The sequence below is a fragment of the Mytilus galloprovincialis genome, chromosome 4 (assembly GCF_965363235.1).
Source record: "Mytilus galloprovincialis chromosome 4, xbMytGall1.hap1.1, whole genome shotgun sequence".
NCBI lineage: Eukaryota > Metazoa > Mollusca > Bivalvia > Mytilida > Mytilidae > Mytilus > Mytilus galloprovincialis.
The window spans coordinates 92,203,392-92,229,367 of NC_134841.1; the positions used below are offsets into that span (position 1 = coordinate 92,203,392).

The following is a 25,976-nucleotide window of genomic DNA, read 5'->3' on the forward strand; positions in this document are numbered from 1 at the left end:
TGAAATATAAGTCTGAGCAGGGTGCAGGACCATAAGTGTTTATAACTGGATATTAATTAACAAGCATGACTTTTGCAATGCTGAAATATAAGTTTCAGCAGGGTGCAGGACCATAAGTGTTTATAACTGGATTAATTATCAAGCCTGACTTTTGCAATGCCGAAATATAAGTGTCAGCCAGGTGCAGGATCATAAGTTTTATATATGCACTGTATATATATATTTGATCAATCAATACGGTATACCGGATAAGGGGTTATTTTGGCGGGTGTAAAATTTTGCGATTTTCATGGAAGAAGGTATATGAAATATTTTGGTGGTTAATATTTTCGCGGATGCAAATCTTTTATCAATACCTATGCATGTACACATAATTTGCTGGAATTTATTTTGGCGATTTTGTTCTATTCATGAGAAAATAAGCGAAAATTTGCACCCTACGAAAATAACCCGCTATACAGTATTCTGCTGTTGTCTGTTATATGGTCGGGTTGTTGTCTATTTGACACATTCCCCATTTCCATTCTCAATTTTATTATAAAAGCATGAAGGTAATGGCAATATATATGTGTTGACAGGATGATGAACCACAAATGTTGATTAGATTAAAATACACATCCATTGCAGGATGATTTGATCAGATCTGACTGACAGAACCATTAAGCTATGTAGCGGGTACAATATTGAACACAACCCTGGTTGACAGAACCATTATGTTATTTAAAGTAGACCTACTGAGGCTTGCATTGTCATATAGTCATCCTGTGGCATTTCTCCTTTCAATATTTCCTCTGGTACCTCATACTCCAACTAAAATAAACATAGTAAAGACAAACATGCTATTAGTAACTTAGTTACTTCAGAGTAAAGTGCACCCAGTACCTGTGTTAAATGTTTGACAAAAAGGAAGCATCCGATGTAATGATATGAGTTAATTTTCTTAGAAAAAGAACATTGTAAAAAAATGGGTCAAAAAATCAATAAATCTGAATAAATGTATATGTTAGATTCAGCATATCAAGGAACCCCTCATGTTCAGTTTTTGTTGAATTCAAAGTTTAATTTTGAACCCCAATTTGGATCAACATGAACCCCCAAGAATACAAGACTTTGAACCCCACTGCAATTCAGGTCAGAAAATAAGCAATTTCTTCTCAATTTCATAGAGATCCATAGACTTATTCTCAAGTTATTGTCAGAAAACCATAAAATCCTTGTTATTGGGTCCTAATTCCTAAATGGTTTGGGTCATAACCCCCCAAATCAATCCCAACCTTTTTTTGGGAATATGGAGTATTGAAGTGCAATTTCATAAAGATCCATTCCCTCATACTCAGGTTATTCTCCTGCTAGAAGCAAGAAAATGCTTTTTTTGCCCTTTTTGAAGATGATATAGCCTTTCCATTATTTAGCCTCAGTTTTTTACCGGACAAATTTAATGTCCAAAAGTTAAATTTTTCACATCTCTACTGAAACATAAAATTCTAAAAATTGTATGTAAAACATCATTTGAAATTTAAATATATTTACTATTTTCTGCTTTATTAAATATATAAGCATATAATTCTGAAAAAATAAAAGGAAAATGATTCACATTCTAACTTGATATAAGTGTAATGGTTTCTTACAACATAAAATTTGCAAATTTCGAATGATTTGGTTTAGGCTAAACTACTAGCCCCTAAACCAATTTCAGAATGTACATACATACTTCAACTATACGCCTCGCCTCCTCTTGGTGGGGACATAAAAATGATGTATAATAACTGAATTCTAATACTACCCCAAGATGAGAGAGAATTTTACATGTATTATGTACAACATGTTAGTTAAGTAGTGAGAACAGTGTTTGTAAGGCATGCAAACAAAACCTTTACCACAAAATTAAAACTGGATAAGATTCAATGATATAACATTTCTGTAAAGAATTGATAATGTAAAATGAAAGACAGAAAGAATTTCAGTAAAGCTGTTTTCTTGTCATATACCTCAGGTGTTGAATTTCAATTCGTACGGTTTCTTCTTTACATGGTATATTTGCTGACCTCAACACACCAAATATCTCATCTGTTCCAAATTATATTTAGTGTGGTACTTATTTTTGCTTTTTAAAGGTGTCAACTGTTTTGTTTACCCAGTTCTTTTGGTTTGGTGGTGGTATTTCTCCCAAAGATGTCAGGATTTTTTTGATTTTTTTTACTAGGTTTTTGTGTGTTCTCATACCTGCTCAAATTCCTCTTGTTTTGGTGCTGGTGGTGGTTTTCTGCCATGGTATGGGGACTTCTGTTGTGATGGTTTAGGTGTTGGTGGTAAAACTGCTACCTTTGATCTACTTGGGGAGGGCTGTGGAGGGGCTTCATCTGGATCTTCATATACATCCTATAAATAGATAAATACATCCTATAAATAGATAATACATCCTATAATTAGATAAATATATCATATAAATAGATAAATACATCCTATAAATAGATAAATACGTCCTATAAATAGTAAAATATATCACATAAGTGGACAACTATGGTTGGTCGGAAAATTAGTTTTATCAAAGAGTATCAAAAATTTCATGTGAAAAAAATAACAGATATATATCTATCTGTTATTTTTTTCACATGAAATTTTTGATGCTCTTTGATATATATAGAGTCTATAAAGAATCTACCAACTAGTGTTTCTAGTGTTTTGTTTTCCATCTATTTATCGGTATTGTTACACAATCTTTCAGACTCATATATATATATATCTATATATTCTTATCATGAATTTATACTCTACAGTTTTTGTTCATCTTGAAAATGCTTCATTATGAACATTTATAGTATTGCATCATCCTTTATGTGTTTCAATAACAGCAATACTAAAGAAAAAGAAAAAAATATATTATCTGAACTATAGAACTAGTTAAAAGTCAAAATTCTGTAATCTATTACTTTTATATTGGCTGACTTACAAATACAATACACAAATTTAATTTATTCACTCAATAAAAGATTGAGATGTACAAAGGAAATACAACACATTTATGAAAACAGATGGTGAAAAAAGACATACACAAATTTGATAAGAATTATAAAAGTTATTAGTGATTAGAGTTATCAAAGTTCTAAGTGTTTAGACATATAAAAGTTCTAAGTGTTTAGATATTTAATGTTCTAAGTGTTTAGATATTTAAAGTTCTAAGTGTTAAGATATTTAAAGTTCTAAGTGATAAGAATTATAAATGTTCTAAGTTGTAAGAACTACATATAAAAACTCAAACTCAAACTCATATATATATATTGACAAGTGAATACAGAGATATTTCTTGCTTAATGTTTGCAACAGAATTCAAATAAAAAATAATGTATAAAGGGAGTTTAAAAAAGTCTTGATAAGCACTTTTGAAACAATTTTTTATATTTGCTAATAATTTAGATTCAGCAACTCTGACATAAAAAAAACAGATTTTTAATATCTTCTATATTTCTCATACATAAGTTAATGTCAATTCAAATACTGGTATACTGTGGATTCATTTAATCTCATGGGTACCATATTTGATTTCGTGGTTTTCCAAATGTCTGCATTTTATCATACAGCAAATTTTCAATTCTTATCATTGAAATCCACAGAACTTGGTATTCAACAAATAATAATGAACCAACAGTATAGGATTAAGAATGTGAAAATCTATTACTTCATTGAACCTAGTATTCTTTTGCTGCATATTTTTCAGATACAAGCTGCTATAAATCTGTAGGCATTCAAAGTAAATCTATATACCCACAAAGTCAATAGATAATAATTAGGGACGACATCAAAAGATCGATGTAGGATAAAAAACTTAAATCAAATAGTTTGGGGGTGGGGGGGGTTAAAATTCTGCAAGTTTTGTATATCTAAAATCGATTTTTACATATATCCCTATTGGTAAATCAATTTTTCCCAAATTAAGTTAAGAGGGGGTTGGGGGGGGGGGGGGGGGGTCAATGAAAAAACTATGTGAATTAAGTTTTTTATCCTACATGAACTTTTGATGTTGTCCCTTACAATAGCCTATTGCTGAAAATAGTGAGAAAATTCTGGATTTTCCACAACAAAGCTGTTAGAAGCTGGTATAATGATTATATATAAATATAAATCCACATCAAGCATATTACAGTGCATATAAAACATTAAAGCAACAAATATATATTGTGTGCTTAATCTGCAATACTAAAAGCACTCAATTAGGAAACCAGATTCTCTGTGCTAAAGCCTGGTAAAAACAAAGATTTGTGAACCTGTTGTTCCTCTGGTGGTACAAAAGACTTTTGGTTAGCTCCCTTTGGAAGAGGAGGCAAAGCTGAATTGCGTACTGTAGCATGTTGGGGGGTTGGTGCCGCATCTGGATCCTCATATGTATCCTGAGTATATAACATTCATAACATTTCAATATGGATGTCTAAAGCTGGCAAACATAAATCTTCATTCCATAACATAAATATATGTTAGTAAAAAAAATCATAACACTTGATATACAGCTACCTACCAACAGAAGGATTTTTTTATTGCAGAAACAGTAAGCAGAGCATATTTATGAAACTTGACTTGAATTGATATAGAATCTTCTTTTTTCAAAAGTACAATTTTCTTGGTATCCATACAATTTAACATCTATTTTGAAAAAAAGAGGATTATTATATTCACATGTTTATATATTGAGAAGGTAATGTGAATATATATGTGAGTAACATAACTCAAAGTCACATATACATTAAGGTGATTAAGCAAATATAAATATCGCCTTCATACTATAGCAAAAAAAATAATTTGAGAACACTTTTTGTTAGTCGTAACTTTCAGAGAAAATAAATTACTAAGTATATTTTTACTAGATGATTAAAATATAAAATGTCCTAAACAAGTCCAAAGAATAAGAAACATGCTTATACAACATGCTGAAATAAACTGGTCAATGCAGTTAAAACAATTCCTGCTGTTCCTTATAATTTACATAATACATGTATTGTAATAAAGTGATAATTTTACAATGTTGATTTTATCATTCACTTGTTTATATAATCTGGTGCTCATATGAAAGTGATGAATTGCTCAATAAAACTTGCCGTGCCACAGTTTCTAAGCTTCATATCATACCTTGAAAGGTGATATTTGTCTGACATTGACCTAGTATTGTATATGTTATATCTATCAGAGATCTATACATCTGGTGAGTATATTTATCAGTATCCGGCATGCACATAAATAAATATACATAAACATTACCTTGAACATTAACATGTATTTTCAAAAAAAATCTTCTACTTTAACAAACTGTTTATACTATTGTCTAATTACAAGTTATTATAGGTTGTGAAACAGATTCAATTAAGAGTGTTTGCCTATTGTGCAGTAGGTTGTGGGTTCAAAAGAGGGTTAAAGTAAAGACTTTCAAAGTGATATGTGTTGCTTCTCTGCTTAAAGCATGAAACACTATGGAGTAAGGTTTAAGAGGGCTGGGATTGTAGTGGAAAGAATGCGTCAGAATAGGGTAAAATGCCTGACTGTTACCTTGAGAATAAGAACATTAACAAGAATGTGTCCATACAAATGCCCCACTCACACTATCTTTTTCTGTGTTCAGTGGACCATGAAATTGGGCTCAAAACTCGAATCTGGCATTAAAACTAGAAATATCATATGATAGGGAACATGTGTACCAAGTTTCAAGTTGATTGGACTTCAACTTCATCAAAACTACCTTGACCAAAAAAAACTTGAACTAAAATCTTTAACCTGAAGAGGAACAAACAAAAGTACAGATGAATAGACTAACAGACTTAAGGACACAGAGATTGAAAAACATAATGCCCCAAAGTGGGGCATCAGTCTGGTACAAAGCAGGGTGATATTCTTATCCCATAAATGTGTTGTCATCCTAAATAAGCCACTGAATGTTAAATAGCCATCCATCCATCTATAGACAGATATTACTTTTATGCTCTGTGTATTCCATGGTGTCTTATATACTCAAGTGGCAATATCTATTTGAAACAGTCTAAAAAAATATAATGATAATGTATGCTATTTTTCAAATATCTCATAATACTTTTTTCCCTATTTAAATAATTTTCAATGTAAATGGTATAAATCAAACACTTATTCAAAATGCCACACTTGTGTAAACTTGGATATCCATGCATGTTGAAAAGCAGGGACATGAAACTTCAATGCACTATTTTCTGTATATATACAAGTACACTAATTGTTATTGTTATTGACACATATAAATATTAAGGTGTTAACTTTTAAAATGTATATATATAGTCGCATTATCTATACAACTTCAGATAAAGTTAAATTATCAACATAACCAAAGGTCATGTTTACAGTTAATATACAGTATTAAAATTTATCTGTCATGTCAGCGCGATCATTATTTAAGATAGAAATAGAATACAGACTTTAATTATGGCTTCTTCTAAATCTATCTGGAAAGGACAGATTCCAATCAACTGCCAGCTTTGTGAAACTGAGAAAGTTATCAAATGGAAATGTATCCAATGCAGTCTACTGATGTGCAATAACTGCTGTGATAAAATACATCCAAAGTTTAGAAATGCAAAGGAACATAAAATTATCAATATAAAGGACCTGAGAGCTCACCAAGAAGAACTAGATTTTACCAACATAAATTGTGAGGTTCATTCCAGACAATCTAGCTGTCTTTTTTGTAGAGCTTGTGACATTCTAGTTTGCCCAACATGTGTGTCCAAAGTTCATAAGAAACATGATTTGATAGAAATTTGGGAAACTTATCAGTTAAAAATGGAAAAATTGAAGGAAGGTCAAAGTGAAATACAAAAAGATAAAAAGAACATTGTTATGAAAAAAGATTTTTTAGATAAACTTATAGTTGCTGAAAATTCAAAACATTCACAAGTGAGGCAAGATATTCTTACCCATGGGAAAGCTTTACACAAAGCAGTTGACCAGCACATTGAAAAGTTGGTAACTGACTTGGATCGGACTAAGAAAAATATTCTACAATCCATTGAACAGGACCTCGATACCATCAACAGCTCCATAAATGAAGTAGACTACAAAAATGGTGAAATAGAAGATTTCAGAAACACTAGAAATACTACAAAGTTCTTTCAGGAAGTAAAAAAGCTTGAAAAATCAATAGAAGTGCAAACTCCAATTACTAAAGTAGGATACCTTTCTGTTCCAATATTTAACCCAGGGGAGATCACTCAGTTCAATGTTGGAGTTTTACAAAATGATGAGATCCAATCGGCTGAATTAGGTGTTGCCATAGTAATAAATAAAAGATACCAAACTAACCTCTCATCTGTAGAATATATATGTTCTGATCCTGATACAACATTATGGATATGGAGCTGGACAGATAAAGTATTACAGAAAGTAAAGCCAGCAGGAAATAAAATAAACATTATATCCAGTAGAAGTGCTACTGTTAATGGTATGGCTGTTACTCAATCAAATAATCTACTTATATCTACAGATGGAATGAAACTAAAACAAATCAATAGTAATACAGGTGCACTAACAGACTCGGTTTATAATGTGTCACCATTCCTTCCTACAGGAGTCCATATCACCAGTGACAATAAAGTTCTAGTGGCAGGTCGTAATAAAGACAGAAAAGTTGTTATACTAATGAATCAGAATGGAGACCATGAGAGAGTGTATGAACATGATCAACATAAACAACCTATATTCACTAATTTCTGGGGAGCTACCAGTACCAGGAATGGAAATATTCATGTGTTGGATGAAGTAAGTGCTGAAAGACATAGAGTTGTAGTGTTAGGACAGGGTGGTGATATCATCAATATCTATACAGGAGACAAAGAGATCAACAAGGACATACCATTCACACCAACAGACATAGTGACAACACCTAGAGACAATGTTATTGTAGCTGATCCAGGTACTAGTACACTTCATATCCTGAACAATGCTGGCCTGCTGATGACATGTAATAAAACTAGTCACATAAACATAATCTCCCCATGGTCTCTTGCATTAACTCCAACAGGTCAACTCTACATAGGATGTTTAAGTTCAGAAGGCAACACAACCAAGAACGCCAAGATATATGATGTGACAATATCAGGATGTTAAAACATATAACATTAAATTTTATAATCAAAACATAGAAAATTATATATATGTTTGCTAACAGTGACTCTTGTCTGAAGTTCCGACTGTGCAAGGACCGATAACCAGTCAAGATCATTAAAAACTCACATTTGTTTGTTGTCTGAAATTCCTTTCATTTTAACTTTTCTATAGATTATATATGAGTTTAATCATCAGTTTAAAAAAAATATGTAATCTCAGAAAAAACCCAAAAGATTGCTTTAATTTTTCTAGATTCAGCCCATATAGTTTATTCATAATAGGCAGTAAGATATACCATCATTTGCCAATTGTCAATTGAAACTGTGGAAAATCTTCTCACCTGAAACTATTTCTTTTAAAGTTTATGATAAAGTTGATTTAAAGAAAAAAATAGCGAAATCCTATGTTTAAAAAAAAGTCGCTTTATACCTGCAAGCCCCCTTAAGGCTATCTATATGATGGTTAATTTAAAAAAAATCTAAAATGTTTTGTTTTTTTCAAAAAGATAAAACGAATTCCATTGTATGAAGAAAAAGGCATCTGTAGTTTTCAGACTTCTACCAGAGTCCATAGAACTGCCGATAGGAAGTTGTCATCCTGCAGTTTTCCTGAAGTAATATGTACATGACAGATACGTTTTACACTTACTGAAAACTCTTGCATGCTTTACCTATTATGACTGAATATGATTCAGGCCAGATGAAACCAATAAACGGACATGCACACCTTACAATCATTTCATAAAAAATAGAGTAAATAGTTTACTTATAGAATTTGAGAAACTGACCTAGCCAGGAAAACGTAATGTTCACCAATGAACCAAGAAATGAACTAAAAGTCAAACCACTGTTAGACTATCAGTACATCTTACAATTAGTCCATAGACTAAATATAGTTGACCTTCTATTAATAGTATAACCATAAAAACTTTGACAGATGAACCATGAACATGATGTCAAGGAGAGATGAACTAGGCAAAACAAATGTACACCTTACTATCTTTCCCTGCTTCAAATGAAGTTGATCTATTGCTTATAGTATCTAAGATATTGACTTTACATTGATTACTTAAGGTGATAAAATGAGGTTAACGTCATGTGAACCTTCTATGACAGGCATGAGTAATAAAAATAAGATGTAGCATGATTTCAAGTGAGACAACTATCCACTAGAGACCAAATGACATGTAAGCAACTAAATGTCACTGTACAGTCTTCAACAATGAGCAAATTCCATAATGTACATAAGGCTAGAAAAAAAACCCACAAACATCTTATCAGCACAAAAAACTAGAGGCTCTAAAGAGCCTGTGTCGCTCACCTTGGTCTATATGAAAATTAAACAATGGACACAGATGGATTCATGACAAAATTGTGTTTTGGTGATGGTGATGTGTTTGTAGATCTTACTTTACTAAACATTCTTGCTGCTTACAATTATCTCTATCTATAACAGTACTTTCTGTGGAAAATGTTATTGAAAATCTTCAAATTTTAAGAAAATTGATAAAAATTGACTATGAAGGGCAATAACTCCTTAGGGGGTCAATTGACTATTTTGGTCATAGTGACTTATTTTTAGTTCTTACTTTGCTGTACATTATTGCTGTTTACAGTTTATCTCTATCTATAATAATATTCAAGATAATAACAAAAAAACAGCAAAATTTCCTCAAAATTACCAATTCAGGGGCAGCAACCTAACAACCAATTATCCGATTCATCTGAAAATTCCAGGGCAGATAGATCGTGACCTGATCAACAATTTTACTTCCTGTCAGATTTGCTCTTAATGCTTTGGTTTTTGAGTTATAAGCCAAAAACTGCATTTTACCCCAATTTTCTATTTTTAGCCATGGCGGCCATCTTGGTTTATTGGCCGAGTTACCGGACACATTTTTTTAACTAGATACCCCAATGATGATTATGGCTAAGTTTGGTTAAATTTGGCCCAGTAGTTTCAGAGGAGAAGATTTTTCTAAAAGATTACTAAGATTTATGAAAACTGGTTAAAAATTGTCTATAAAGGGCAATATCTCCTAAAGTGGTCAACTGACCATTTTGGTCATGTTGACTTATTTGTAGATCTTACTTTGCTGAACATTATTGCTGTTTACAGTTTATCTCTATCTATAATAATATTCAAGATAATAACCAAAAACAGCAACATTTCCTTAAAATTACCAATTCAGGGGCAGCAACCTATCAACGGGTTGTCCGATTCATCTCAAAATTTCAGGGCAGATAGATCTTGACTTGAAAAACAATATTACCCCATGTCAGATTTGCTCTAAATACTTTGGTTTTTGAGTTATAAGCCAAAAACTGCATTTTACCCCTATGTTCTATTTTTAGCCATGGCGGCCATCTTGGTTGGTTGGGCGGGTCACCGCATACAATTTTTAAACTAGATACCCTAATAATGATTTTGGCCATGTTTGGTTAAATTTGGCCAAGCAGTTTCAGAGGAGAAGATTTTTGTAAAAGTTAACAACGACGGATGACGCCGGACGCCGGACGCCAAGTGAGCTTCGGGCCAAGTGAGCTAAAAAAGACATCATATTTAACATATAGTTTATAGAACTGAGGGCCATGACTGTTTATGGAGTGGTTTGCCATCTCACTATAAGTAAATACACTAAAGCAAAGCTAAGATTTATACATAAAGAGTAGAATAATATTTTTAATATTTTGACTTTTTAAGATTAAAAAACACAGTTTTACTGAAACAAAATTGATGGCATTTCAGTACACTTTTTGTGAATATTTATAATGTCACAATAATATATAATTAGTCACCCTCTGCAATGCTCCATATATGCAATTTATATATACCTACTGATGTTCTATACACAAAAAGGACTAATATAAGCACTAAGTTTTATATTGGCTTACAGTATACTAATTGAAGTAGTTAATGATTTTAAAGATGTAAGTTTACTTGTAATCATCTTTTAAATTAAAAGTATTAAGTTGAAATACTATCAAAAATTCAATCTAAAAAACAAAAAACCTATAAAAAAAAACCTCACATAGAAAAATATTTTCCTGGAGAACAGTTTTGTCTTGAAAGCCAATTCTGTGTAATCATCCTTTCAGTGAAAAGTACTAACTTTGAAATTTTATAAAAAATTAAAACTTATAAAACAAAAAAAAAAACTTTGCATAGATGTACATTTTTCTGGGAAACTGTTAATGTGTCTTGAAAGCTTATTCTATATAACTTATTTCAACTACTGCCTTACTTTAAACATTAAATAACAGATCCTTCCTCACTTCAACTGCAACTAGATATCATTGAGATGGGAGCCATCTCTGTGGGCCCCGCTGTGAATAATGTGCATTAAAAAATTGTATCTTTACCATAAGACATGGGTTTGTCAACTGAAATCAAAGTTTTTGACCTTGACCTTTGACCTAGGAAGTTGTAAATAAATTATGACACCCTTTGGTGTTGGTTTATAAACATGTCAAGTATAAACTTTGAAATGATAACTGTTCTCAAGATATAGAGCGGACACGATCTTTACCATAGGACATGGGGTTGTCAACTGAAACCAAAGTTTTTGACCTTGAACTTTGCCCTAGGCAGTCGTTCATAAATTATGACACACCCTCTGGTGTTGGTTCATATACATGTCAAGTATAAACTTTGAAATCATAACGGTTCTCAAGATATAGAGCGGACACGATCTTCACCACAGGACACAGGGTTGTCAACTGAAATTAAAGTTTTTGACCTTGACCTTTGACCTAGGAAGTTTTACATACATCATGACACACCCTCTGGTGTTGGTTAAAATGGATGTCAAGTTTAAACTTTGAAATCATAACGGTTTTTAAGATATAGAGCGGACACAAAGTTAAAGTGTTACGGACGGACGGACGAACGGACGGACGGACGAACGGACGGACGGACGGACGGACAGACGGACGGACGGACAGACTGATCACTATAGGGCGACCCGCCTTAGTCGGCGGGGCCCTAATTATAAGTTAGGCTAGAATGATTATACTACAGAAAGCAAAACAAAGCATTACTAGCCTGTTCAAAATCATCTTGAGGAGGAGGTATTTGAGGTCCTGATGTTTTACGTCCAGTCTGAGGTGGGTTATCTGGGTCCTCATAAAATTCCTCTTGCTATAAAATTTGTATGATGTAAATGCAATCAATGAATGAAATATAACTAGCAAAATTGTATTTATGATTTTTCTAATATACTGTTGATTCATCATTCATCTATTTCCAACAATTCTATGGATACCAATTTTCATGGATTGTGGGAAAATTGTATTTTTATTGATGTCTGATTTTGTGGTTTAAATTTATTTTGCATACAAGAATTTTAGTTAAATTTGAATTTGTTGAATACTTTTATATTTGATGCAGCTACAACTACAAAATCCAAAAAAAATATCAATCCACTTCACAAACAACTTCTAACAGGCTATTATTTGAACTTGGAATTATTTTTAATTATGGAATTTGCTTGATTTCTTGTTATTGAATTTTTTAATAACTTCCATGTTTATTCTGTACTAAAATGTTCTGTGCTGCGCACAACACTTTCTATTACAAGAAATATAGCACATTTTCAATACCATGTACTGTGCCAGGCACAACACTATCTATACAAAATACATAATATGGAAAGTGTTATTAACCGCTCAAAAGATTATAATACCAAATAAACATGGAATTTATTAAAAATTTTAAACACAAGAAATTATGCAAGTTCCATAATTGAAAATAATTCTAAGTTCAAATAATAGCCTGTTTTCTGTACATTGTTGTAAAAGTACTGTATTTTAGGAAATTTGTCTAAATACTTGTGGTAGATATTCATCCCCAAAAAAATAACCATTTGCCATTCATTTAATGCATTGTGCAATGTGATATACAGTATTTAGTTTATAATACAATATCATGCATCTAGGGATAGTTTTAAGATAACTTATTTTATTTTATTTTCCTAGTACAATGTATACAAATATACCTCTGCTATTTTGTCAAACATTATTTTGAACTTTACCTCCAAAAATAACTATTCTGAGCTTCAAAACAAAAAATGGTCACGGTACAAAAAGTTAAATGTGGACAGACTTTCTTAAACTGCTTTACATATTTAAAATATTGCTTCAAAACGTGACCCTTATAAACTCTATTTAAAAACTAAATATATATTTAAAGCACTTTGAAATATTCCAATAATTTTTTAAGTCATGATAAAAAAAATGGTTTCCAAAAAAGTTATGTTTATTTTTCATTTCATTTCTTGCAATTAATGAAAAAAATATTTAATTTCAGAAAAAAATGACTATTTTGTTTCACATTCAGTGTTTATTCCATTTTAACAAAGTCTATCATATAAACATGCATAATACCAAATCACCTAGTACACCAACAAATATGTGTAAAACCAAACTAGCAAGTAAAGTGCAACCCTCCACACTCCTATCCTATTGTCACTATAACAAACTTCAATAATATCTTACCGTAGGTTCAGGAGGAGGTCTTCTGCCCCCTCTAGGGGGAGGAGGTACAGGAGCTGGGGATTCCTCTGCCTTCTTTACAGCCTGACAAAAAAATAAAATATCTAAAGAATTTTTATCCTCCTGAGGGATGATGTGTTGTGTATTGTAAATTCAGAAAATTGTGAGGTTTTTTATTAATGTTAATAATGCAACTAATTAAATATCGCAATAATAAGAACTTTGTATCTGATATCAAATACATGCATATATATATATTTGAATGTAGGTTTTCCCTAAATCACAATAATAAATGCAAGGAATACTTTTGAATTTACAGTATTTTCATTTAATTAAAATCATGAAAGGAGTGTAGGAGATGACAGATTTTAATAATGCCTTTCAATCATTAAATATAGCTCAGTTTTAAGAAAGAAAGTAAATTTAGGAACTTGTAATCATTAGAGATGTACCAGTAAGTCTTTCATGTTTTCACTTTGGCAAAGTGACAATAAGTTGTTGCCAAGATAATTCAGAATTGCTTTTATTACAAACCTAAAATACCAAAAATAAGTGAATACTACTCAAAAGAACTAAAAATCAATTTGCTATGATCTAACATAGGTCTATATTTTATCTGTGAATATCTTTTCATCACAACGTGTATCATGTCTTCTGTGTCACATTTCAGAAGAAAACTTGTTGAAGGACGCCTTCGGGTGCGGGAATTTCTCGTTGCATTGAAGACCTATTGGTGACGTTCTGCTGTTGTCTGTTCTATGGTCAGGTTGTTGTCTCTTTAACACATTCCCCATTTCCATTCTCAATTTTATTGTGATCATCAGTGATGTCTTTTTCTGGAGACTTACCTTTGGGGGTTGTCTCCCCTTACCCCTGGGAGGTGGCGGTGCTGGAGCATCTGGTTCAGATGTTGTCCTCATTGGCATTTTTCTCCCCATTGTATTAGTCTGTTAAGAGATGTGACAATAATTAGGACTGTGTCATACAATAAATTACAAGATAAAATATATACCTCAAATAAGGTGATACATGTATAAATTTTACATCTGTTTTTGTTTAAACTGATCTTAAACTTTATAACTTTATACCTGTTCTGGAACAGGAAGTTGTCTCCTAGGAGCTGGTTTCTTCACTGGTTGTTCATCAGGATCTTCATATACAGGCTGTAAATATATATCAAGATGTAATAACCATGGCAACACAAGCTTAATCCTTTCAAAACGCAAGTAAAATAACTCTTTTGGTAAAACATTAGATGTCAGACGATAGCTCATACAGATTTTTTTTTGTTTTCAATATATCAGAAAACAATCAAAAGACACTTATAGTTTTTATTTAACTGGCCAATTTAGTACAAAATTATTCCACAAAACTATGTTTAACCTTGCTTAATTTAAATCAATTCTATAACCTAAAATTCCACTTTTGAAATCTTTTCCTTACTAGACAAATTGTATTGTATTTACAAAAATAGTGCAGAACTTTTAGAAATACATATACAGTGACTATAAAGTGACAGCTATGTTAAATTCATAGAAAGTGTCAAAATATTAACAGAGTTTTAATAAACTAGAGGCTCAGAGAATCTTTTTTATATCAACACATTTGTACAACTTGCTTTATATAAATATTAATACTACTGTGATTAAAATCAGTAAGTAAAAAGAAATCATCTTCTATATACTATACAGGATAATTCCTATTTCTATAACAGTAAAAGTTAGAACACTAAGGATTTTCATGATTTGATGACGTGGTAGCCTCAAACTATAATACCATACAATTTATAAAATTGTTTCTTTTATATAATATAATTAAAACTTTAAATAACCACACGACTATGGGAATATGGAACCCAACATATCTAGGCTGCATGGTTTTGCCCAGCATTGTAATTTTATATCCTGGGACCATTCATAATTCTAATTCCAATAAATTATTTGGTACAAATGCTTCATGCTTAAAATTATAATTCAGTATGCTCACTAAAGCATTACATAAAGATACATTTGTATCTTCAAATATATTGCCTATGCTTATGATAAAACGAGTAAATCTTCTTTTTTATAAAGACTATGACATGGTATGAGTATGTTTGTATTAGACCACAACTTTTTAGTACCTAAAATGTATGCATACTATACTCCGGACCTCTTAATAACAAGACAACCATGATTTTAGTCTATGTAGTCTTAATTCTATATAAATGGTTTCTGCTTCTACACTTCCATAATTTCAATACAAAAATTTAGATGTGCTATGATTGTCAATGATACAGCTCTCTGTCAGGAGCAAATAATGTAAAAGTTAACAAACTCGTTTGTTTTTAATTGAACATAAACACAATTACAAAGGGCAGGATACACATGCTGAACAATACACAAACCTCAAGCTATTACAAATTAGGGATAGACACAGTATTTCTTACGGAAACACATTAACTAAAGCATTTAGTTCATGAATTGGTGAATAATGAAATATATATATATATATATGTCAAGTCCAGTGCTCCCCTTGTTTAGCTGCCTCTTTAAGACTTAAAATTGTTACAGGGAGGCAGTAATGCCAGTGAGATATTTGGAGGATGCTTTATAGCATATCATCCTTCTTTTCTATTTGAATTCCTCATTTTTGCCACTTACTTTTATTGCATGGACAATATGGGAAGATGAACTGTAAATAATTGCATGAACATTTAAAATTGACTGATGATACACCAGTTTGGAAATGTAAGAAGTGGCCATAGATAACATGGGAGCACTGTACATGTGAATGTATTATCAATATGAAAAGATTAATTATAAAATTGAGTAATTATTTTGTAATACTTTAGTATTAAATTTTTTTTTAGCAAAAATGCACACTTTTTAAATTTTATTATAATCTAATCATGAAAATTAAGTTTAAATGCTAAATGAAAGTTTAATTTTAATGAAAGCCTGACATTCAGTAGACAATTTTCAGAATCTGATTTTTAAGTTGCAATTAATCTGATGTATAAACTATTTAAACCAATATGTCATTAGATGTAATAGGATATCCTGCATTTATCATGTTTTGCACGGTCAATTTGCTGAATGATTCCCCACCCCCTTTGGCATTAATCAAAATACCGAGTTGTAAACCAAATACTCAACTGAGCCAACCACATAATGAGTAGATCTAATACATACAAGTATGATTGAGTAAATTGTGATTTTAGTTGATTTACTTTCATATTATTTCAAGTATAAAATGTAACACTAAAAACACATTGTTTAGAAAAAAGGGTAGGAGACACTACAAACCATTGGTATAATAACATAAAAGGTACCAATTTTTCTGCACCAGATGAGCATCTCAACAATCAATGTCTCTTCAGTGACGCTCAAGGCCAAAATATTTGAAAATGTTCCTTCATCCAAGCATATCTTGGATGTGCAGGATGAAGGTCATTCTTAGAATATGAGCCTGAGGCTCGAAAGTAATGAATTAGCTTTACTTCTCTATGAGGGGTGAAGCTTACATATAATATCTCTGTTTAAAGAAACAAACTATAACCACCTATAGCTGGCCAGTGACCTTGACCCTAGTATATAAGCACCTGTTCCATAATAACTTGTCATAATTTAAAGCAAGTTTGTGTCGACCAAATATAAAACCCAGTTGAAAAGGGTGGGTCTGACTGATAATCCCTAGGGTGGGAATTAATTACTTTCGAGCCTCAGGCTCATATTCTAAGAATGACCTTCATCCTGCACATCCAAGATATGCTTGGATGAAGGAACATTCTTATTCATATTTCGCCTTCGGTCTCAAGTAATGAATTAGCTTGTTTAAAGTGTAGATGTTCCAGACCATATGAGTATTTGGACCGTACGCGTACGGTCCGGACCGTATACGTATACTCGTACGGTCCGACCATACGTGTACGGTCGGACCGTATGAGTATACGCGTACGGTCCAGCTGATCATACGTTTTGGGATCATATGGGTTAAATTTAAACAAATATTTATCAAAATCTTTATTTTTAGCTATACAAATTGTTATTATTACAAAATAGATGGCCGATGATAAAGTGAATAAGCGAACAATTGAACTGAATTAAATATTTGCTTAATTGTATATCCGTGAATTCTATTTTGTTACTCTGGCCGAAGGTGACACTTGCTTCTAATAAGAACGTCGTATTTTTTACATTTACATGTTTTGTTAATGCATGTTTCTTTGCGTATGCATTTCTTTTGTAAAGTTCATAAATATTCTAAAACAATTGTCCTCCCACATTATGTTTACTTCCGATAACTTCAATTTCAATGAGCATACTGAGCTGCAATTAACGAATTACCGGCCTGCAACATACAGGAGATTAACAGATTAAATAAGCGTGATCTTTTTAAATAGTTAAAATATTAAGTTTTTATGTCAAATGCTGTTAAACGTTTTATATTAATTGGAGATATAAGTCATGTTGATCTGTTATATACATTTGTATCTAATAAGCTTGACCAACTTCTTAATATCAGTCAGACCGTACGCGTACGGTCCGACCGTATGCGTATTTTGAAAAAGTACGCATACGGTCCAGACCGTACGCGTACGGTCCAAATACTCATACGGTCTGGAACATAGACACAAACTAAAAACAATTTTTATATAAATGCCAACATTTAATAAAGGATAAAAATCACAAGATCATCCAGTAACTACAACTGAAGAAAAGTGTTTTAGTACTGATATTATTTACTTTCCTGTTATAGAACTTGTAAAAAGTTTTACCATATGTCCAGACAAAACTGTTGCCATAATGTCCTTAATAGAACATCCTGAAGCTAAATGCACTTATGAAGAGGTTCCTCCAAATGAGTTAACCTTAAAACCTCGGATAAAATTAGAACTCTCTCTAACTATCTAAACTTTACGAAAAGACTTAGATGAATTCTCTCACCTATTTTGTACACAAAACATGATAAATCATTGTCTTAATCAACACAAAGTTTTGGTTTATCAAAACCTTTGATCACCTAACTAACAGATCTAGTATTTTTCAAAAACTCATGTATATGAAAAAATAAAGTGCCATGTCTCTGAATGAAAGACATAGAATGTAAATCTACAGCTGATAAAGATAGTACTTCAAGGCAGATGTAGTCAAGGCAAATAAAGACACAAGTATAAAAGACAGTTTCAATGTTAAATACTCCAATGAATATTAAGAACTTAAAAAAGATAGCGCTAAATTCATCTCCCAAGTGAAAGAGTATCTAACTCTTCAATTGCAGATTCAGGTTTAAGCAACCTTCCACAAATACATGTAGTAAACAAACAAATTCAGTAAAATCTATTTCTTAAAGGATAAAGTCTGTTTCAACATAGACCAAGAAAAATTCACATTAAACATGCTGAATATGAAAAGCTTGTGTTTTACAAAAATTTCAATAATCCGTGACTAACATCCTTTTTAGATGGTGATAAGGAATTGGTTCTCTAATTGAACACACCAAATAATGAAATTTCTCAAAAAAATATTGATAATGCTTGATTATAGATGCATGGTCTCCAAGATGAAGTGTAAATATATTTTACAAATGATTCTGAAATCTCCTGTTTATATTAAAGTGATTTCTGAGTATAATACACACGTTTTTACCCTACTGCACAATCAACCCTTCAGGTGTTGGTTCACTTTAATTTTTTACAATATACAGTTAAATTAAGTCTCTTCCTGACGGAAAGACATTATCTTCAGTATGTAACATTGTTACTAATTTTTATGCTTAACAGTTTAACTGGCAAATAAATTAAAATTGGTCTTAGCAAAGAAAACCAACTCTGAGCAAGCCAAAAAGGATAATCAAAAGAGCCTTCTGAACTTTATCACTAATAATTTTCTTTATAAATATCCCCAACAATGAAAAAGATGGGAAAATATAAGGTCATAATTCTGATCATGAAAATAAAAACATCTCTGAAAGGAGCTTGTTGGTCAAAAGACAACGAAGTAATTATCTACAGATTGAAAATGAAAACGTAATAACAACAAAACAAATATATCTTCTTTCAATTGACATCCTTTTGAATCTGTAAATTTTTTAGACATATGATAAGCATCAAAAATTTTCTTACCAGGAATATAAAGAGCTGTGATAAAAATGTTCTTTCTTGAACACCAAGCCCAAATAATGAAATATTTGTAGTAAGCATGTTAAGTGACAAAGAGGTTACACCTCCTATTGCATAATAAAAGCTACTGAAATTGTATCTTCTGATTGTATAACTCTCTGTGACTAAAACTTTTTCTCCAGAAGAATATTATAGCCAACAATACTATGAAATCTATATGAAATGAGTGCATACTCTTAAAGAAGCTCCGTCTACCAACAGAAACATTTTCTTCAAATTTGGATCCCAAATCCTTATGTCAGAGGAATCTGGTACAACCCAAAAACTTATTTGGATGGGTCTATAAATCAAATTTTTAATTTCTGATTTTAAATTGTTAAAAAATTTCACCTATTGATGATAATAAACACTGTAACAACTATACAGTGTTTCAACATTATTTCTCACCATGTTTCTGCAATGTAACATTCCCATGCATGCCACAGATACTGCATTAAAAGCATTCATCACAAGACCAATAAATGATGTAAAACATCTATAATACCGTTACACAATTCTATTTAAAAAGAATTTCCCAAGGGAGATAATTTTACCATTTCTCATCTGTCAGAAAAAACTTAAATAGCTCAGTATCAATAATGAGACAAAGGAAAACAATGTGCTTCCAAGGAATGAGTACCAACTTCTCAAAATTTTTCTGAAGCACAGCTTATCAAGCATTTGCACCACTTCTTCTGTATTCACAATACAATCATCTAAACTCTGATCCATAATAAAATAATCATCAATGTATAAACTATAGCATGTATATACTTCAAGTGACATTATTTCATAAATACATAGACAGGTTTTAAAACCTTAGTAAAAACTCTTGATGCAGAAGCCAATCCAAAACAAAAAAAACATAAATATCATATCAATGTCTTTTCCACATAAATCAGGAAATTGTGATATAAACATAAATGATACTTAAATATGCATCTGTGAGATCTATAGATGTTAGCTCTATCTATATATATATATATATATATATATATAGATAGATAATTATTCTAAAGAATTACATCTAAACAAAAGATAAATGGTCCTGCTCCAAATGCTGATAAGCCACAAACTTAGTTTGTTTTAATTTTTCAAATAGATACAGGCCTTGAAGACCAATCTTTCTTAGGAACCAAGAAAATATAGGAAATAAACTGATTTTCCATTGATCGATCAACCTTTTAAATAGCTCTCTTAGCTATCAATTTTTGGACTTCTGAAATTAATTCATCCTTATGAAAGGTGAAATGTATTTAATTCAAAAAGGATAAACCTTGTGGTACATCATTAAAAATAATTTTATAACCATTTCTTAATAAATCTAATATCAATAGATCATTAGTAACATTTTCCAAATCATAATATTTAAGTTATCTACTGTATATATAGCAACTGGTTGAGAAATGTGACCTCTTCGAGATTCTCTGTTCCCTTTTTGGAAACCTCTCCCTCTCAATGAAGGGAATTGCCTACTACATGTAGTATAGTCGCCCTGTTGACCAACAGAGCCTCTGCAGTTAAAAAACTGATATTGCCTTTCCCATAACAGCTGGTAGTAAATTAATTGCTAGACCTGGAACCTCTTCCAAGGAATCTATAATTTGCTTAGAATCTTTGTATAAACACTAAGTTTGCTTTTTGCAATCATAACTAGAAATGTGATAAAGCAACTATCACAACAGAATTACAAATAAGTTTTATCATCTAAATATTTCTGAGCATCTCCTATGGGTTTAACCAGAAAACCATCGTAAAACAAACAAATATAATTTTACAATAAAATCCTTGTATTATCAAGATCCAATGGCTCATTCCTACAACAAGAAATAGCAAACTCAACAATAGGGGTGATGATCAACCCCTTAATAAAGTATCTCTGGGTTTCCTGCATCTTTGAAACCACAGAGTGGGCCTGTCTAGGCATTGCCATTTCGATTTTTTAATTATCCTAGACACACTAGGATTGTCACAGTTCTCAGTGTGATAGTATTTCCTCTATGAACTTTATATATTCCTGATTTTATCAAAATCATGATTAAACTGTTCAATAAACAGGATGAGATAATGGACCATTAATCTCACTAAAAGAAGCCTTAAAGGCTTCTGAAAACCTTAATGCAGGATCAAAAGACCTTAATGCAGGATCAAAAGACGTATCAAATTCAACTCCGGCTGGACTATCATCAGCCATGGCACATACTCCAAAAGGAGGTACATACACCGTATCAATTCAGTAGATAAGATCAAAATTTAGAACTAAATCTTCATTAAAGTAAGCCTCTAATGGCAAAAATTCAAATATAGCAGCAGGTTTCTCTACAAACTCTGCTAGAGTTGAAGGCAGTGAAACTGTCTCAAACCTCATGATTCATACAGGTTCTTTAATACATTAATAATAAATAGTAAATGTATCAATATACATGCCTATCTAAATCTCAACAGCACTTTCGTTAGAAACAATCACAAATCAAGTAGATTTTGAAGTTATACAAGTAACACTAGATTTTAAAACTTACTTTTTACAGGTTCTGTTGCTTTGTCAATTATTTCCAATTGCCATGCCATTATGATCTATTATAAAACTACTAGGTTTTATAACTGTTTAAGAAGAGGATTTATTCAAAATACCTCTTGTATTCCTATTAAATTTATCATCTTTAATTTCTAAAACATTCCAGAGGTGATGAAAATCATAACCATCACCCTTGTAAGTGTAAACATCATTCTAAACATCTTGCAAAAACAATACATTTGCATAAACAAATTCAGCCATTGTAATACAAAAATGTGTACCTGTGCAGGTATTAAAAACACGTGTAAATTGTGAAAAGTACTCACGACCTTCAGGTGAATAGAAATACTTTTAAATATCTACCTGTTTAACAAACAGGAGTATGAATTAAGTAACAAATGTGCTATTAGGCAAAAACTTAATGAATATATAAAATTGTCATACATCGTAGACAATAAAATATTTAATTAATTTCCATGAACACTTGTCATACATCGTAGACAAGAAATTTTTAAATTCATTTCCATCAACAATTGTCATACATCGTAGACAATTGAGGAATTATTATTTGTAAATAACAAAATAACATTAGAACTTGTCGTACATCGTAGACAAGTTAATGTAACTTTAATAACTTTCTGCCAAATTTAAGATAAAAATAAAATAACTAAAAAGAACTTATGTGAAGTGTTCCCTTCAAACCCTCTAGAAAAATAATGACAAGTTATTATGGAACAGGTGCTTATATACTAGGGTCAAGGTCACTGGCCAGCTATAGGTGGTTATAGTTTGTTTCTTTAAACAGAGATATTATATGTAAGCTTCACCCCTCATAGAGAAGTAAAGCTAATTCATTACTTGAGACCGAAGGCGAAATATGAATAAGAATCCAAAGCTTATTAAAATTATGAAGAACTATAAACAATCGAAGTGCTTTAAACACTAAGGGTAAATATTGCTAAAATTTATCAGTGGGAAGTAAAACTAAGTATTGCTTTGGTTGTAGTTGATTTAACAGCAATTCCAAACAAATGAAGATGACTCCAATTGTTAAAGATCAGTTAAACAATGACAGCAATTATATGTTTAGAACAGATATTAAATTCCTGAACCTTTCAAAAGTTATGTTATTTTCTTGAAAAGTGTAACATCATTTTGTGAATTGAACATTTGAGCATATATTAAATCAATAAATTTCTGGAAATGTTCATGGATAGGATGGATATGTAAAAATAAATATTATTTTTTGGTGGTTTAAATAACGTACCAGCATGTAAATTAACGCATTGATTTCATTGCTTGTCACAGCTTTCTGAATTTATAGGGAAACTATTCAACACCCCCCTATAAAGAATATAAGACAGAGGGAAAGGCAGCAGGATCAAATACACACTGCACTCTATTTTTTTTTCTGCTAGCAAAGATTCTTTATCATTTATCAATGGTTTACTTGAATATAGTATTATACATGCATGTATTGTTGTTATTATTTGACTTACATAAATGTAAAAACATTAACAAAAAAAACATACAAAACAAAATAATATAAAATCACATAAGCTGTGAGGTGCTGAATAAATTACAGGTATTGGTGCAAGCATATCTACACAATGCTTTTATAATAACAATTGATCATAAGAAAAACTGCATAATACCAATACACAGTAAGACAAGTCCATGTGCTTTATGTGTATGTCAGGTCTAATACATGTTTTATGTTTTGTGAATGTCAGTCGAGTGTAATAGCTCAGAGGAGGTGGTACTTTTAGCATGTAACCATTGCAGAGTAAAATGTCTACACTATCCAGTAAACTACTTTTCTCTGGTGTCAGCTCAAATTTCCAGCACTTAATCCCTGTGGTACCACCTTTACAAACCTATCTAATTTGTTATCTTTATCTACCTATGTATTCATTGGTGCATGCCAACGATATCTACTTCTGAAATGAAGGCTTTCCCTTACTGGTCCACATAAAAATTCCCACTACCAATCAATACAGAATGTGTGTCAGTTAGACTGTATGTGTGTTTGTGCGTGAATACTGGTCATGTTTTTCAAAGCACCTGCTGGTGGTTTCAATCAGTAAAAAACTCACCACAAAAAAAAAAAAAATAATAATTATTGTTTCATCTCTTTGATAATTTAAATTGCCTCATACAGTGTATACTATAAAAGCAAAAGCTATTAGCCTAGAGATCTCTTACCTGTTCCATTGTTTCATCATAAACTTGCTTTAAAATATACAATTTATACAGGTCAATTCTCTACATTCCCTATAAAGCATGTATGATGTTAAATTACTTTCTTTTATTTAAGAGTTATTCCCCTTTATATTATAAACACAGATTTTAGCAAGACACTGGGTCAGTTATTGTTATAATCACATTTGTATATTTGCAGTTGCAAGCAAAGTCAAAATGTATGTAGTTTTCTATTGACATCATTTGAGTTATGAGTTATTTCCCTTTGCCCTAATGTTGGATGCAAGGTGTGTAAGTTACTTAGCAAATTTCCTGAAATCAATTTGCAATGCTTAAATCTAAACATTAGAGAAGATTGTTTCTGAACATTTTTATTTGTTTAGGACATGCATAAAGTATCACTAAGATCTATTAAGCATATTTTATCTAGATTTTGCTTTTTAGCCTTTGCGTTCAGATTTGTTAATCTACAGATTACATATTAGTATGTATGGCAAATAAGCAAATCAACAAGATTGCTCAACCGAATGATAGCAAATGAAAATAAACTGTTAATTTCTGTGTCATCAGTCTCTTGTGAAGAGTTGTCCTTATTGGCCATCTTACCACATCTTTTTTATATCCACATCAAATGAGTTCAATAGAAAACTGTTTTACCATATAACCTATACAAGTATTTCATTCAATTCATAAATGAAAAATAATAAAAAATATTTAATAATTGAAGTAAATGTTTTGATTTCTAATGTGTTTTTTGTCATATGTTAAGGGAGCTACCATTTGATTTTTATGGGGGGGCTAGGATGAAAAATTTTGTCCTACATTTTTTTTTAGCTGTAATCTCTGTCCTGCCTTTTTATTTTTCACTCTGTTCGGTCCTGCCTTTTTTTTTTAGTTTATCCAGACTTTTTTTTACCTAAATTGTCGTCCTGACTTTTTTTTTTTTTGCAAGTGTCTCATCCTGCCTTTTTTTTTTACTCAAAACTCCTGTCCTGCCTATTTTTTTTCAAATTTCATCCCAGCCTCCCCATAAAAATCAAATGGTAGCTCCCTAAGTTACAATGTAAAATCTTCAATCTTGCCTTTGATTCACTCTGAGCAATACAAGGCAGAACATGAACACCTCAATGGACAAGAAATTCAATTCATTTCACAAAATCACTATGTTCTTATGTTAGAATTAACAGCAAACAAAAATTCATTTTTAATTGCTGTTCTACATCTCAAAGTGTTTACTTTTATTCGAATGCAAGTTATACCATCAATTACTGACATTATTCATCTGCCATAACTGTTTTGAAAATGACTGCGAAATCTATAATAAATATACCAACAAAATCTACATATTGTAATTTGATCTTATTTCCTTCTTTGTTGATCAACAGTAAATTGACATTCTAATTTATTTATCATTGTTTATATAGGTTACCCAGTAGTTCATATCCTGACCATCATACCTGGCTTTAAGAACGCAAACAGATATGGCATGGTCAGGATCATCGGTGTACTCATA

General features: G+C 31.4%; 2 protein-coding genes across 15 annotated transcripts in view; one reads left to right on the plus strand and one right to left on the minus strand.

The window, feature by feature from the left end:
• Nucleotides 1-25,976, minus strand: part of LOC143073391 (uncharacterized) — a 90,023-nt gene that overhangs the window by 12,017 nt on the left and 52,030 nt on the right. For 9 of the 14 annotated variants that reach the window (XM_076248904.1, XM_076248898.1, XM_076248895.1 and 6 more), the window contains 8 exons: nt 24,467-24,493; nt 14,693-14,767; nt 14,453-14,551; nt 13,608-13,688; nt 12,157-12,252; nt 4,263-4,385; nt 2,224-2,379; nt 736-810 (listed from right to left, as the gene is read on the minus strand). In XM_076248904.1, the coding sequence (XP_076105019.1) occupies nt 736-810; nt 2,224-2,379; nt 4,263-4,385; nt 12,157-12,252; nt 13,608-13,688; nt 14,453-14,551; nt 14,693-14,767; nt 24,467-24,493 (732 nt within the window). The remainder of the gene's footprint in view (nt 1-735; nt 811-2,223; nt 2,380-4,262; nt 4,386-12,156; nt 12,253-13,607; nt 13,689-14,452; nt 14,552-14,692; nt 14,768-24,466; nt 24,494-25,976) is intronic. The other 5 variants (XM_076248899.1, XM_076248896.1, XM_076248905.1 and 2 more) reach the window with 4 other exon arrangements.
• Nucleotides 6,411-8,246, plus strand: LOC143073393 (uncharacterized). Its single transcript, XM_076248908.1, has one exon. It carries the CDS (start codon nt 6,433-6,435, stop codon nt 8,110-8,112), a length of 1,680 nt encoding a protein of 559 aa, XP_076105023.1. The 5' UTR covers nt 6,411-6,432; the 3' UTR covers nt 8,113-8,246.